This window comes from Podarcis liolepis (assembly GCF_965112155.1).
Source record: "Podarcis liolepis genome assembly, chromosome: 12".
Taxonomy (NCBI): Eukaryota; Metazoa; Chordata; class Lepidosauria; order Squamata; family Lacertidae; genus Podarcis; species Podarcis liolepis.
Window position 1 is genome coordinate 50,291,926 of NC_139563.1, and position 14,920 is coordinate 50,306,845.

The window sequence follows — 14,920 nt, forward strand, 5'->3', positions numbered from 1 at the left end:
TGTTAGCAGCACCAAAGTGACCTTCCTGTATGGAGGTCCTGGGCTGTCCAGAAAACAAGAGCCCACCTCTCAGCCTCACTGATGCGGACCAAGGAAGCGTACAAGGTGCCACCCAACAACCTTACGGATCTCACTCCTGATTTGTGTAGGGTTCACTCCTTACCCTTTTCTTCTCCTGAAGACATCCTTCAAGAAAACGGAGATTTAGGATCAGAGTTTTCCTTCTCTTAGATGGGCCACCTTCCCAGGTTGATGAGCCCCATCTACCCCTCACTTCCCTCTACATGGAAACCACCATCTTGATCATCGGACCAGCTATTGGTCTCGTCTGCTCAGTCTGCCGGAGCTTGTCTTTGCATGCAGGGGAATGGAAAAAGTAAAAATAAAATGAAATAGTATAATGCAGGAAGAAAAAGGGAGTGGAAGGGAGGAGAGGGAAAGCAAGCTGATGCACTAGTTCTACTAGAATAGTTACGTAGTTCTGTCTTCGCAGATTCTGGCTGTCTTGGAGAGCAACCCTCTCCTAAAAGTACACCCCTTGTCTTCCATTGCACAGTTCTTCCCACAGACAGCTGATACGATGGCAATTGGAATCCTCCTGTTTATTTATGTGCTGTGAACCAAATTTGTAGACGGTCTTTCAGCCTTGACAGCTCTCATGGCTGTTTATAATGAACATGAATGAAAACAACTCAAAACTAAAACAGAATCACCGTATTTTTCGCTATATAATACACACTTTTTCCCTCCTGAAAAGTAAGGGAAAATGTGTGTGCGTCTCAGGGAGCGAATGCAGGCTGCGCAGCTATCCCAGAAGCCAGAACAGCAAGAGGGATCTCTGCACAGCGATCCCTGTCGCTGTTCTAGCTTCTGGCTTAGCCGTGCGAAGCCTCTTCAGGGCAGCGGGATGAAGGTTCCCCCTGCCCTGAAGAGGCTTTGTGTGGCTTTATGTGTGTGTCTGTATTCCACTTACTTATACTTACACACACACACACACACACACACAGTCAGCATATGCAACAGAACATGTCTCTGGGATTCAGAATATTTTTTTTCTTGCTTTCCTCCTCCAAAAACTAGATGCGTCTTATGGTCTGGTGCGTCTTATAGAGCGAAAAATATGGTACTTGCAGCAGCAGTACGTGGAACTATGTGTGTGTTGTTGCGACATCCTTCTCCCCTCACCCTAGAAGTTCCACCTTCTGCTGCTCCCCTGCACTTCAAGGCACTTTGGTTCAGTCTCTGGCTGGCCCCCATAGTCCATATTAAAGTGTTGCTTGGGAAGCCAAGCAGAGAGTGGCAATTAATGATCTCAGAGCAGGTTAGACTTTGAAACACAATAAAACAATGAAATGATGCAGCGCATTAAGCAAACATTTCAAAGCTACAATGAAAACCACATACATTTAATAGCACAGCAGATAAACACTTGGTTAATTTGCGGTTGGCCTCAACTGTATCAGCCCTCCGAGAAGGCCTGAGCAGAGAGGTGTATCTTCAGTTGATACCAGAAATAAGCAGTGTTGGCACCAGTTGTACCTCAGAAGAGAGGGTATTCTACAGCCAGGGTGGGGTGGCCAACACAGAAAATGCAATCAGTGTCATGCCAAGGAGTGTGATGGAGTCTCCTTCCTTGGAGGTCTTTAAGCAGAGGCTTGACAACCATATGTCAGGAGTGCTCTGATGGTGTTTCCTGCTTGGCAGGGGGTTGGACTCGATGGCCCTTGTGGTCTCTTCCAACTCTATGATTCTATGATTCTATGGATTTTAGTCTCTAAACAAGAAGATCAGGTGAGCTTGCATGTGTCTGTTGCTCGCATGTTCTGCTGCTTGCGTGAACAGCAGTCTCTAAAGGACTTCTGCTTACAGCATTAGATGAAGCGACTCTATTTTTACCATTCTGAAAAAGAGCTATTTATGAGCTGAAACTCACTTAGACACAAGCCCCTCAGAGAGCAGCACACAAAAGGGGTGATCTGAGTCAGCTGCTAACTACCAATCTAGTGACATCTGCAAGCTGGGTTTTTTTGTTTTTTTAAAAAAGTTAGGCTTGCTGTTTCAGTTTTCCACTTCTGACATCATTGGTTGTGTCTGCCAAAAGGCAAAGTGGAGAAAGATGTGAAATATACTACTCGAGATTGTAAAATGTCAGCTGTTGCCGAGAGGTGGCACGGTCACAGCTGGATGTAGATTGCTCATGGACAGTTTTCTGTTACGTCTGAGAGTCAGTGTGCTCAATGCGACTATGATGTGCAAGGCGCTTTAAATTGCTCCGTCGGCTGGCTGTTGCCACAACTCAGTGAGACGTTTGGTGTATAGACGCTCCCCCTGCAGGCTGGATGGTTTATATATTTGAATAATTTTTACATCACGCCTCAGTTGAAAAAGGCTGTCGGTTTGCAATGATCAGTAGTCAAACAGCCCCTTCCCTAAAATACGTGACACACAAGGAGAAAGGGATGGGGATGGAGGAGGAAAGAAGCAATCTCAGGCACTAGTTCTTCAAGCAGGGATGGGGATCATGTGACCCTTCAGGTGTGCTTGAACTCCAGTTCCCATCAGCCCCTGGCAGGGATGATGGAAGCTTGAGTTCAACAACATTCGGAAGTCATCCCTGGTCGAAACAGGAGCAGCTATCGGGGTAGTGGTGTTTTCCTGGTTTCCCGGCATAGGTGTCACTGCAGTTTACTGGGAAGAAGAAGAGGCAGGGTGTGGAGGTTGGTGTGGGCACCCCTTGCAGAGCCATTCTTGTAGGAGTAACGGAGATGACAGGAGGTTGAATGCAGGTGAGCTGTGCAGAAGCACACTGGCAAGCATGCTCCAAGCAAGCTGCCGACTAGCTCTGCTGAGGCTCCTTTTATTAGCAGAAGTCAACAACTGGAAACAGTAGTGAAACCAGCCTGAACTCAACATATTTCCATCTAAGCACATTTCCAGCATTAGCAAATACATGTGTCAGCAGGTGTTTCGCCAGAGTGGAGCATGCTCTGGTTATCTCTCTCTTGGACTACTGCAATGCGCTCTATGTGGGGCTACCTTTGAAGGTGACCCGGAAACTACAACTAATCCAGAATGCGGCAGCTAGACTGGTGACTGTGAGCGGCCGCCGAGACCACATAACACCAGTCTTGAAAGACCTACACTGGCTCCCAGTACGTTTCTGAGCACAATTCAAAGTGTTGGTGCCTAAACGGCCTCGGCCCAGTATACCTGAAGGAGTATACCTGAAGGAGCGTCTCCACCCCCATCGTTCTGCCTGGGCACTGAGGTCCAGCACCGAGGGCCTTCTGGCGGTTCCCTTGCTGCGAGAAGCCAAGTTACAGGGAACCAGGCAGAGGGCCTTCTCGGTAGTGGCACCCGCCCTGTGGAACACCCTCCCACCAGATATCAAAAAGAAAAATAACTACCAAACTTTTAGAAGACATCTGAAGGCAGCCCTGCTTAGGGAAGCTTTTAATGTTTAATAGGTTATTGTATTTTGGTGTTTTGTTGGAAGCCACCCAGAGTGGCTGGGGAAACCCAGCCAGATGGGCGGGGTATAAATAATAAATTATTATTATTATTATTTCCCTGAAAGTTTTCCCCGATACTTGATTACGTCTGCGTCCCCGGTCCTGCTTCAGCCAAGCGTTATGTCTAGCGAACAAATTGTGAGAGGACAAAAAGTCAGGGGGGAAACCCTGTTTTCTAACCAAGAAGGTCAGGGAAAGCCGGTGTAACGCTCCTGGACATACAGTTGCATGCCTGGTGCGAGGTTTGCCTTCACAAAGCGGAGCGTTACCTCCACACATTCTGGCACTCTGAACCATGCATTTGCAACACAGCGACCTTCCCACCTCCTCACGCCTCTCCCTCTTTCCAAGCTTCAGTTACTTCCATGCTCAGAAGGCCTTCTCTACTGGCTGCTTCTAGGTCTAAAGGGTCTCAGCTGATTATTTCTGCAATTCTTGATCTTGGTCTCTTAATAGCTGCTTCAGTTTTCCTCTTGATAGAATATTTTTTTCATACTTTGCTTTGATTGGAAACAAAGCAGATGTGTGGCACACTTAATTCTCATGCCTCTAAATAATCTAATATGCAGCCAAAATATGTAATCAGCCATTTAAAAGGCACAGGAGTCGGCTTTTACTGTCGCATGCACAATATGCAATGTGGTTGTGCGGCTCTTAGTAGTCTGCAACATCTGTACTTTCCATTTTTATATCAACGTTCTTATCTTGATGGGATGTGCCACCAAAGTGCCAGATTGTACACTGTTAAGTGCAGTTATCATAAAGGCAGGGAATGCTGGTTTGCAGCAGAGGAAGTTTCCTATTGGAGCGAGGCTCATGGATATTAATGAACATGATGCAATAATGGTGTTAACTTTAGCTTATCACTTCAGCAAGGCGACCTTGGCAGATGACTTACTGTGCTAACCTTTGATGACAGCCCTGATTGTAAACGTTTAGGGTACCGGTTAGCAAAATGATGAGTAACTAGTGTTGAAATTCGAGGGAACCGGTTGTGTCGAAACTATACTGTTAACGCACAGTAGTTTACCAAAGTTAAAAGATGCACTTCTTTCCCTTAACAGACCTTTCACTAGAGCAGGCTGGCAGAATTTGAGATCCAGCAACTTGAATGTAGCCCTCTACCAAGTATTGCAGAATGCCAAGTGCTTGACACACTCTTTTATCCTTAAGTGGGCTGCAAAATCAGGTTTATGACACGGTTGCTTACGTAGGCTGGTGGCTTGCATTTAAGTCATTGGGTCACAAGTAGCATAAACTTGCCCTCAAGCAGTGTTTTCCAAACTTGAGCCTCCAGCTCTTTTTGGACTACAACTCCTACCATCCTTAGCTAGCAGGACCAGTGGTCAGGGATGATGGGAATTGTAGTCCAAAAAACATCAGGAGGGCCGAGTTTGCCTATGCCTGTCCTAGACTGACTGTGTGATGGGTATTGAAGGCACTTTACTTCAATGGCTGCATTCGTATTTGCCCAGTTGTCCAGAGAGTAACGTTATGGGAGTGTTCTTTGATTCCCTGTCATCTGTTCTATGGGCTTCTGCAGGGCACTAGTCTGTCCCCAATGCTCTGGAGCCTTTTTGTCTTTATTTCAACATGCACTTGTTAAGAACCCGTAAGAGCCTGCTGGATTAGACCAATGGCTTATCAGCGTCCGGCATCCTGTTCTCACAGAGGCCAACCTAATGCCTGTGAAGAACCTGCAAGCAGGACTCGAGTGCGAGAGCCCCCTTCCCTACTGTGGTTTCCAGCAAGTGGTGTTCAGAAGCATTCCTGCCCCTGACCCCAGAGACAGAGCATGGCCATCATGTCTGGTAGTATTGCTAGTCTTATCCTCCATGGAATCCGTTCAATTGTCTTTAAAAGCCACCCAGTGCTGTTGCAGTTATGGACCTGTTGCTGAATGGCAGAGGTCAGCGTGGTGCAATCCTAAAACAAACCAAAAGACCTATACCTCTGGATATGTAAAGGCTGCCCTCATGTTAATTTTTCTTTTTTTCTTTTAAAATATTTTTATTACATTTTCCATTCCCCCCAATTACATCATAACATATATCATAATTCACTAATCCCAAATTGTCCCTTCCCTTCCCTCCCCCACCTGGACTTCCCTCAACCTCCTTTTCTAGTTTGTTTTCACACATTATCAAATCCTGCTTATTTGCTTTCAATTCATTTTTTTATATTTAATCTTATAATTTATTTCGTTATTTGTAAATGTTTACTCAGAACCTACTAAAGAGTCCAATTCTTTGCATTGTTTCTGTAGATCAGCCGAAAATGGTTCCCAATCTTCTTTAAATGATTTTTTTGTGTCCTTATTTCGTTGTCTGTCAGTTAGTTTTGCCATTCCGGCATATTCTGTAAGTTTTTCTTGGCATTCTTTCGTTGGTATTTTATTGCTTTTCCATTTTTCTTTTTTAGGATTGAACTGTAACCTGACGGCAGATGTGGCAAAGAAGGAAAAGGGTCATCCCATCAGGCTTTACTTTGTTTCTTCCGGAGAAGCAGTGGGCCAGATCACCGAGCAGTTCCAGCTGTCCTATATGCAGCAGAAGTGCAAACAGTACCTAGCCTATGTGAAGGTCAGTCCGTTTCCCCTATATTATTTATCAGTTGAACCTTCTTGTCTTTGCAGTTGTTGGATCAAGTTAGTCTGCGTGTGGTAATTCAGTTAACCAGGGCCGGCCCTGCCGTTGGGGAATGGCAGAAAAGCGATGGAGGGCAGAACTGTTTATGACACAAAGCTTGCCCCATCACTCCTAAGCTAGCCTGCAATGAAGGAGGCTGTCAATGTCGCCAGTATTGGAAATAAGATTCAACCCTGGTCAGCATGGAATATGTGAGGGGGAGAGTTAATGCAGGCAGCAAAATGTCCTTGGCCCTCATCTCTAAAATGTTTCCGGTTACCTGGGAGTAAGCCCTACTAAACTTGCTGGACACGCTTCCAAGTAGGATTGACTGTGTTGCAAAAGGGCCTCTTTTTTAATGGAAAGACTTGGGGCATTTTATATACAGTTATTGAATGCATACAACAAATGTTGGAAAGAAAGAGTGTCTCCAACTGATGCTCCACCCTGAGGAAAGACGTCCAGATCTCCCCTGAAAATGTAGAATTAGCAGAAGAAAAAAAGTCTGGGTTTCCTGCAACAACCAAGTAACAATTGGTTCATTTCCGTATAGCAAATGCATTATCTCAAAAGACCCTGAACTAGTCCCTTTTCCCATGTCTGTAAATAGATACTTGTCTCTGCCGTGGCGTTGGTTATTCTTGTTGCTTTCCTTTCTCAAGTACACTGGCTTTAATTTGCTTAGCTTTATTTGTAATAAGACTCCAACGCACAATTGTTTGACTCCAGTAAGGAGTTGATGATGACATTGCAAAACAGCTAATTCTGTCAGGAAGCTGCTCTTGTCCCTAGAGGAGAATCCATCTCCTCACTTATCAGCTTTCCCCCCACGATTTTGGTAGAGACCACCCACGTCTGTCCTAATAAGCTTCTTTGCATACGGAACATTACTGTTCCAGAAAACTTTAAGCAGGCCTGCAAATATGCATGACTCGGTATTCCTCTTTGGTATTGTTATGAGTTTGAGGAGTGGCATTAAGCCGTGTGCCAGATCCCTCTAATCCCCGGATCCAGCAAGTGTTAAAAGCTAATCAAGCCTTATAATTCCTAGCCTAGCCAAGCTAGTTTCCTGGGGGATTAAGGAGCTCGGTGGGAGACAGCAAAGGGTTGGAGCCCCCTCCCTCAAAGCCAGAGTTGAAGGCAGAGTTTGCAATGATGGTGAGCTGGAGAGTCAGAGCAACGTTTGATTTCTCTTTGGGAGAAACAAGACCCTTTTGGGTTGTTGATGCTCTGAAGCCCTCCATCGTAGGCTCAGGTTGTATATATGTGTAACTAAACTGTACATCGCGAAGACAGCACAATCCCCCCTTGCCTCATTCCCAAAGGAAACACAAACTCTGAGTAAGCGCTTGGAACCTGTGGAATTTTGCACTGCTCGCAGATCGGGGTGATGTGTAACTGCAACAATATTGTTTTCAATTATAGTTCCTTGCTCAGCTACTATGTGCATCAATGGAGTTTGCTTTGATCTAAAGCATTCCTGGAGTGTAGGTCAGTTCATCTAAACGTCTTAACAAAACGTATTTCCTGCTTGTTCTTGTTGTAGACGTATTTCCTTGTTAGGAAAACTCTCAATAGGATGAGCATGTCCCTCATAAAACAACCCCCACCTTTTTGTACCATGACCATTTCCCCCTAGATAATTATTTTGAGTTTGATATGCTTCAAGGAGATGAACAATTGCCTGCTGAAGTCTGTTGGGAATTGCAGCTGCTTAGATAATTGAAGGCAAAAAGGGCAATGTTCAATGTTATTTTGGAGAAGTGAGAGAGATGGGAAGCGGTACAGTAGAAGTGCAGCTTTCTAGATATTGTGGGACTCCAACTCCCATCAGCCCTAGCCAGCATGGCCAATGGCCAGGAATGATGGGAATTGTAGTCCAGGTTCCCTACCCTGGCCATTCAGAGTGCTGATTTTAATTTCCTAGCTCCACAAATTGCAGGAATGTTCATTTGCTTGTACAGTGAAGGATGGGAAGTGATAGGAACGAAGGTCCTGGACAGCCTGTGCTCCAGTGGGAGGAAGCAGTATTGACTGTTTAATGTCTGAAATATGAAAGAGCCTTGAAAACTGAAGAAGGCTGGGTGAAGGGGTCATGATTACTTAGGAGATATATATGGTAAAGAGGTCAGGGAGAGAAACATTGCTCAATTAACTGCCACAAGCAGTTCAGTGTCCTGTAACGTGTTGTAAGAGATTGCCTTCATAATTTTACATGTGTTCCAAAACCTCATCTACTCTCTTTGTTGTAACACAGTCAACATGAAACAGCCTTCTTTTAAAAATAGCCTTTTATTTTCTTTCTGCTGTGACTTCTAATATACGTACCTTACTTTCCCTTTCTAAAAATATGCATTTGGACCACATACAGCCAACAGGGTAGATCATAATGGAAAAGATTATGCGGATTGTGCTCTTAAAACAATAGACTGGGCCCAAAGGGCCGTGAATGAGCTTCTGGTCATTCACTGTGAATTTTTCAGGCCTAGGCCACTTTACTCTTTGGGGAGATAGCTTCCTGTTTTGGTAAGACTGTTTACACTGAGGAGAAGGGGTTGAAAAGCTGGCTTGTGTGCTTTGGCTTGCATGGGAGTCAGCAAGTAAGTGGAGTTAATGTTATCAGTCCCCAGTCCTGGCTTAGTGTGAAAAGGCCCCTGCCAAAATGTACTCATTTCCTTGAAGCATTTTGCCCCCTCTCTTAAGAAAGAAATGCTTCTGGAGTAGGGTTTAGAAACAATGCCCTCAGGCTTAAAATCCAAGAGACATGGCACAAAATGGGGAAGAGAGGCAGGGGGAAATGTAAAATCTTATAGCAACCAGCTGAAGTGGATACATTCAGAGCTCAGTACAGCTTATTGCTCAAGAGAGCTGATGCTTCTTTCTCTGTTCCCTGTACCCTGACGGAATGGAAAAATTAGTTGCTGACCAGGGCAATAGGAAATTGAACTAGTAGATTTTAGGCAGTTAGAAACAATATATATATATATGTTGAAGCCTATCGCTACCTTTCTTAAGTTAACATTTGCCACCAATGTTGTTCTGTTAGCATCTGCTGGACAGTTCCTCATGCAATTGAGTTATCACTGGGAGAGAAGTTTCAAGCGGTATTCCACAACCACTAACTGTCTTAGCAAACAAACACTCCATCGAGTTTTCCCATTGCTTCTCCACAGTTTCCGCAGTAAAAACTCTGTTTTCTCAGCTTCCAGCTAAAGCCAGATGTTAGAGATGAGTGAGCAATATTACAAATGCATTGCAGTTTCAAAATACACCATGTTTCATTTCTTAAATATACAATGTGCTAATACATTCTGATGAAACAGGATATTGTTAAATTAAATGGGCCATGTATATTTTATAATGCAAGATCCTTTAATGTTTATTGGCTTAATTCTTTTCCTAGTTAATGGGATTTTGCAATCTGCAACAGCACTCCCAAGCCACAGAGCTTTTGTAATATTTCTGCTTTAGGGTGGCTGCAGGAATTTCACTTCCAGAAAGACCCTTGATCATGAGCTTTCCATTTCCTAATGTTTTTATTATTCGGGTGTGCCACTGCTTGGTCTATTAAAAGGGACGCACCTCTTATCTATCTATGCATGTTTATTTTTTTTTATTGGAGAATATCAAACATCAATTTAAATTTTTGGGAGAAAAACAGGGATCAGTTTTAGAAAACAGGAATTGAGTCATTTGTTTTAATATCTGATACTGCTTCTTTTTAGTAGTAGCCCTGCCTTTGTTGATTCACTTGTTTATTACTAAAGGAAATTAGAAAAAAATATAGTTCTGATTCCTATGTGTTCGGAATCTTGGCCATTCACAGAAGATCACAGGATTTCTGTTGGGATAGCCGCTGCTTGAGCAGATGTGTCTGGAAGTAATAGAGGAATGGAGAACTGTGGCCAGCCTGATGTTTAATTCCAGTTCCCATCAGTCCCAGCTAGCATAGCCAGTTGTCAGGGATGATGGAATCTGTAGTCCAGCAACACCTGAAAGGGGACACAGACTCTCAGTTCCTGAGATAGATCACATGGTACTTTGTTGGGAAGAGGTTGCACACTGTACGTTTGTGGTGCCGAAAACATGAGCATCTCAGCACGGAGATTATAATCTGAGCCTAGAGTTTGGCTTAGTGAGCTACTATCAGCAGTAGGAGCTTTGACCTCAGAACTCTCTTCAGAATTGGGGTATATAGCACCAACCCCTGGAGTTGGCAGATAATATGAAGCCTGGGGATTGGCTAGGTCTGATATAAATGCTGGGAGCTTGGCCAACAGAGTAGTACCTTCTGCACGCTGCTGTTTAGATTCCAGCGTCCTCATTGCTAGCTGCTGGAATTCATGATGTCCAGGTCGAGAGTCAGGTACAGCTGCCATTCATCCTGGGCTGGTGCTGGCACAAAGCTCTGTCCAGGGCAAATAAATAGGTGGCTGTCCTTTTCGAACAGTCATTCTGAGAGTACAGTTGTTCTCTTTTGGCATGGTATCTGTTGCATAGTAGAACCCCCAGCCATGATCCCACAAATGTTTATTGGGGCAAGCTAGCTGTACTGGTGTGCTAGGCTAGTTGTGCATGTAACTGGCACCACTCCTTTGAACCTCCTTTGAACCTCTGACTTTGGCCAGCATCTGTTGGTAGTTGCAGGCGAAGACAAAGGATTAACTGCAACACACACAGATGTGTTTATGATTTTTCATGCCCAGTTGGCTTTGAGGGACACTTTGCCTTGTGCAGCCAACAAACTGGGTTGCGGGTACACAGAAAAGTTCTTGTGCATTTTGGGTAGAGGTGTTAAGTAATACAGGGATTGCCCAGATTCACTGCTCGACAGCATCTTGCAATGTGTTTGCCCAGCATGTGGATTCAAATGTGTCTGGTAAGATGGGGATACGTCCCCACTTAAAAGGAATGGGCTCCTTCAAGAGGCTTCCCCTATTTGGGTATACAGTATCTACACCATGGAAGCTCTTGTCCACACAGATTAGAGTCCACTGCAGACTCTGCACCGCAAGCGGTCATGCCACAATACATTTGTTAGTTTTTAAGGTGTTGCGGGACTCTTTCATGTGTCACATTTCAGCAAATGTTCCTGGTAGCCATGCCTGATAAAGCTCTTGCGGCATTTGATGCCCAGTTGTTAACTTTTGAAGATAAAAAAAGCCATGGCACGCTGCTGGTCATTGAGAGAGAGAGAAGGAATAGATAATATTATCTCTGCACAGGGGCCATGTTGTGGCATGGTTATGTGTACATTTCACTAAAAACAATAGGAATTGTATCTTTGGGTTTGTGTTCCTGTCTCTATCTGGGCACTGTATATTTTCCAAGCACTAATGCCTTTTTAAATATATGCAGCTAACCTTCCCCTACCAGACTGTTGCCCTTCTGCATTCTTGTCTTCAAACGCTAGAGCCTTCTTGTTAGCCCAAAGTGTTTAAAAATCATTTCACAAAACATTTTTCTAAGTTATTGTATTATTTTAAGTTGGCACTAATATCTCTCCTCCTTCCAAGGCATCCAGCTCAGTAGCAAGATACAACAGCTGCTTCTTTCTTTCCCTGCTTGCCCCGGAGAGTTAACTTCAGAGGGATTTGGAAATTATTTTGAAAAGCGTTCGGCTTTCTTCCAACAATTGCATTGTTTCATGCACGTGCTTCCCCCCACTTCCCCATGCGGTTAGGAGCAGCAGTTACAAGGCCTGTTTTCTTAGGAGGGAAAGCACAGGAGGCTTATTGTGATATCGGCTTACTTACAAATGTCTACGTTGAGTATGGGGGAGCAGGCAAACCCCCAGACATGGTGAAAGTCTGGAATGCAGCATCAGTTTCTCCTGCAAAGCAAACAACATTGACCTGGAGGGTGCCCGTCCCTCATTATTTCCAGCAAGCTCAGGCTTGTTTCTCCTTTTGCTAGCTACATTGCAATGGCAATGTGTTCTCCAAAGTCCTGCTCAAGGATCTAAGGCAGAGAACTGGAACTTGTGGCCCTTCAGATGATGTTGGACTACAGCTCCCATCAGCCAGCATGGTCAATGATCAGTGATGATGGGAGTTGTAGCCTAGCAACAGCTGGAGGACTAGCAAGTTCTCCATCCCTGATCTGTCTTCATTAATATCCACCTAGCCTTCTCATGCTCATGGGAGGAGCCACCATCTTCTGGCTGTTCAAAGCCTTCTTCTGTGAGCTCTAGAATTGTCAACTGACCACTAGCAGTTTATTAGAAGCAAATCACATTAAGCAAAAGATCCGCATGACACACTGCAGTAGCATTTCTTTTAGCAGGTATTTAGCAAAGCGTGCTAAAAATTAGGGGGAAATGAATTCAGCAGAATATATGGAAATGGAGCAGAATAATTATTGTGGTTTCAGAAGTTGGGGACAAAGGAGCCTTTATGTCTGTCAGTGTTTGTGTGTCTGTGGCTTGACTCTTATTTTTCTGTGGCTTGGCTTCAGGCATGTGAGATAAAGTTGCTCAGCCCTGGTGAAACCCAAATGTGAAAACAATTGAAAGCAGTGGAGAAAGCTGAACTGGGTCTTAATATTTTTATTTTAAGTGTTGTATTTGAGACAGATTCTACCCATAACCCTAAAAATTGTGCACTGAAGCCATTGGGAGTGGATCAGAATTGTTTCACAGTGACTCTGGATTGAAAGAGGAAAATGGTGCTCTCCTTTGTGCAGTCATAAATATCCTTCCTCCTTCTCATCCTTTAGCAATCGCAAGGCTAACGTAGTGATGATAAACTTCTCGTTTGATCCCTGTGTTTATTATAGATGACGTATTGTTAGGGATTGATTAGCTGCTTGTGCGTAAAAACGTGCTCCCTCAGAGTTTGTGCGACCCCACAAACCTCCGTGTGTGACGGAGCTCCTCAGACATGTCTGCTCTAGTCACTAGTAGAGTCCGACAGTGGCTGTCTGCGGAAGCGTTTCCAGCAAAGGAGCTCCTTAACGGAAACGCGTCTCCTGGACTCACGGCGTGACAGTTTCCGGCGAGGTGTGGGTCTCCCTATGGGAGACTCAGATACCTCCCCACTGTTCTCGCTGGAAGCTTCCCTGAGCCCTCCCTCCTGCTCGCATTCCCTCAGAGACCCACTCCTCCCCCTGCTGGTCCCTGCTTCAGCTGTTGAGTCTCTTTCTTCCTCCCTGAGTCCCTCCACCACCTGATGCTCCGATGGCAGTTCCCTGACATCCACCTCCCCTCCAGGGCCCCCCTCACCCCCTCCCATTTCCTCTCCCCTGGGAGGTGAAGGGCTAAAACCCCGAAACGAATCTTCCTCATCTTCCGACGTCTCGAACAATTCCCTCCATCGATCGTCGTCCTGGCTCGCTGAATCCTCTTCCTCTTCAGAATCTGGGAACCCCTCCAACTCCTCTTCCTCATCGGTGGTGGCAAAGTATTCCCTTCGGAACCTCGCTACAGGCTGAGGTTTACGTGGGAACCTCTGATGAAAAGTCTCTATTAAAACTTCGTCATTGACATCCTCTGCCCTAACCCAGGTGTTTTCCGACTCCGGTTCCCCTTCCCACATTACCAAATACTCTACTTGATCTCCCTTCCACCTGGAATCGAGGATCTCCGCTACATGGTAGCTGTGTTCCTTCTCCTCCATTGCTGGTCCCCTAGTGACCCTCCCTTCACTGTCTCCTCTATACGGTGACAGCAACGACCTGTGAAAAACTGGGTGCAGCTTCATGTGGTTCGGTAACCGGAGCCTGAAAGCCACTGGATTGACCTGCTGCATGACTTCAAACGGACCCAGCCTTTTGGGTCTTAATTTCTTACAACCTCCTTTGAACGGCAACCCTTGGGTTGACAGCCACACCTGGTCCCCCACCCTGATGCTTTCACCTTCCCTTCGGTTTTTGTCTGCCTGCCTCTTATATTCCTCCTTAGCCCTGTTTAAGTTGAGTTGGAGCTGGCGATGGATCGCTTCCATTTCTTCAACGAACTGTTCTGCAGCTGGAACGCTCCAGTTCTCCCCCTCCCCCCCTGGGAAGGCTCTGGGATGGCACCCGTGATTAGCCAAAAAGGGGCTCATCCCCGTGGACACGTTCTCTGCATTGTTGTAGGCAAATTCTGCCAACGCCAGCTTCTCCACCCAATCATTCTCTCTGTCATTAACATAACACCTCAAATATTGTTGGAGAACCCCATTTGCTCTTTCCGCCTGCCCGTTGGTTTCTGGATGACGGGCCGTTGAAAAATTAACCTCTACATGCAGTAAGCTCATGAGCTTCCTCCAGAACCTGGAAGTAAATTGTTTCCCTCCGTCTGAAACCACCCTCAAGGGGGCGCCATGCAACCGAAACACATTCTCTACAAACAATTTGGCTGTTTCTTCTGCTGTGACCGCATGTGAGCAGGCTATAAAGTGGGCCATTTTAGTTAACAGGTCTACTACAACCATGATGGCTGTTTTCCCTCTAGACCTTGGCAGATCAGTCATGAAATCTATTGCCACTGCTTCCCACGGTCTTTCAGGTGTGGGCAGTGGTTCTAATAAACCAGCCGGCGCCCGCCTCTCCCCCTTGGCTCTTTGGCATTGTTCACACCCTCTCACATACTCCCGCACATCTTCCCTGACCTTGGGCCACCAAAATTCCCTGGTAACCAGCCACATGGTCTTGTGTTGCCCAAAATGCCCTGCTGTGGGGCTATCGTGCAGCTGCTTGAGTACCTTCTCCCTCAATTCCCCTTCAGGTATATATAACGCTCCCTTATAATACAATGCCCCGTTTCTCTCCTCAAAACCACCGGATTTGTCTTCCTCCCTC

At 45.4% G+C, this 14,920-nt stretch overlaps 1 protein-coding gene across 2 annotated transcripts in view; it reads left to right on the plus strand.

Annotated features, from left to right (window-relative positions):
* The window catches only part of ITGA9 (integrin subunit alpha 9), a 242,482-nt gene that overhangs the window by 81,430 nt on the left and 146,132 nt on the right, over positions 1–14,920 (plus strand). For both annotated transcript variants that reach the window (XM_083467884.1, XM_083467885.1), the window contains exon 15: positions 5,934–6,094. In XM_083467884.1, the coding sequence (XP_083324010.1) occupies positions 5,934–6,094 (161 nt within the window). The remainder of the gene's footprint in view (positions 1–5,933; positions 6,095–14,920) is intronic.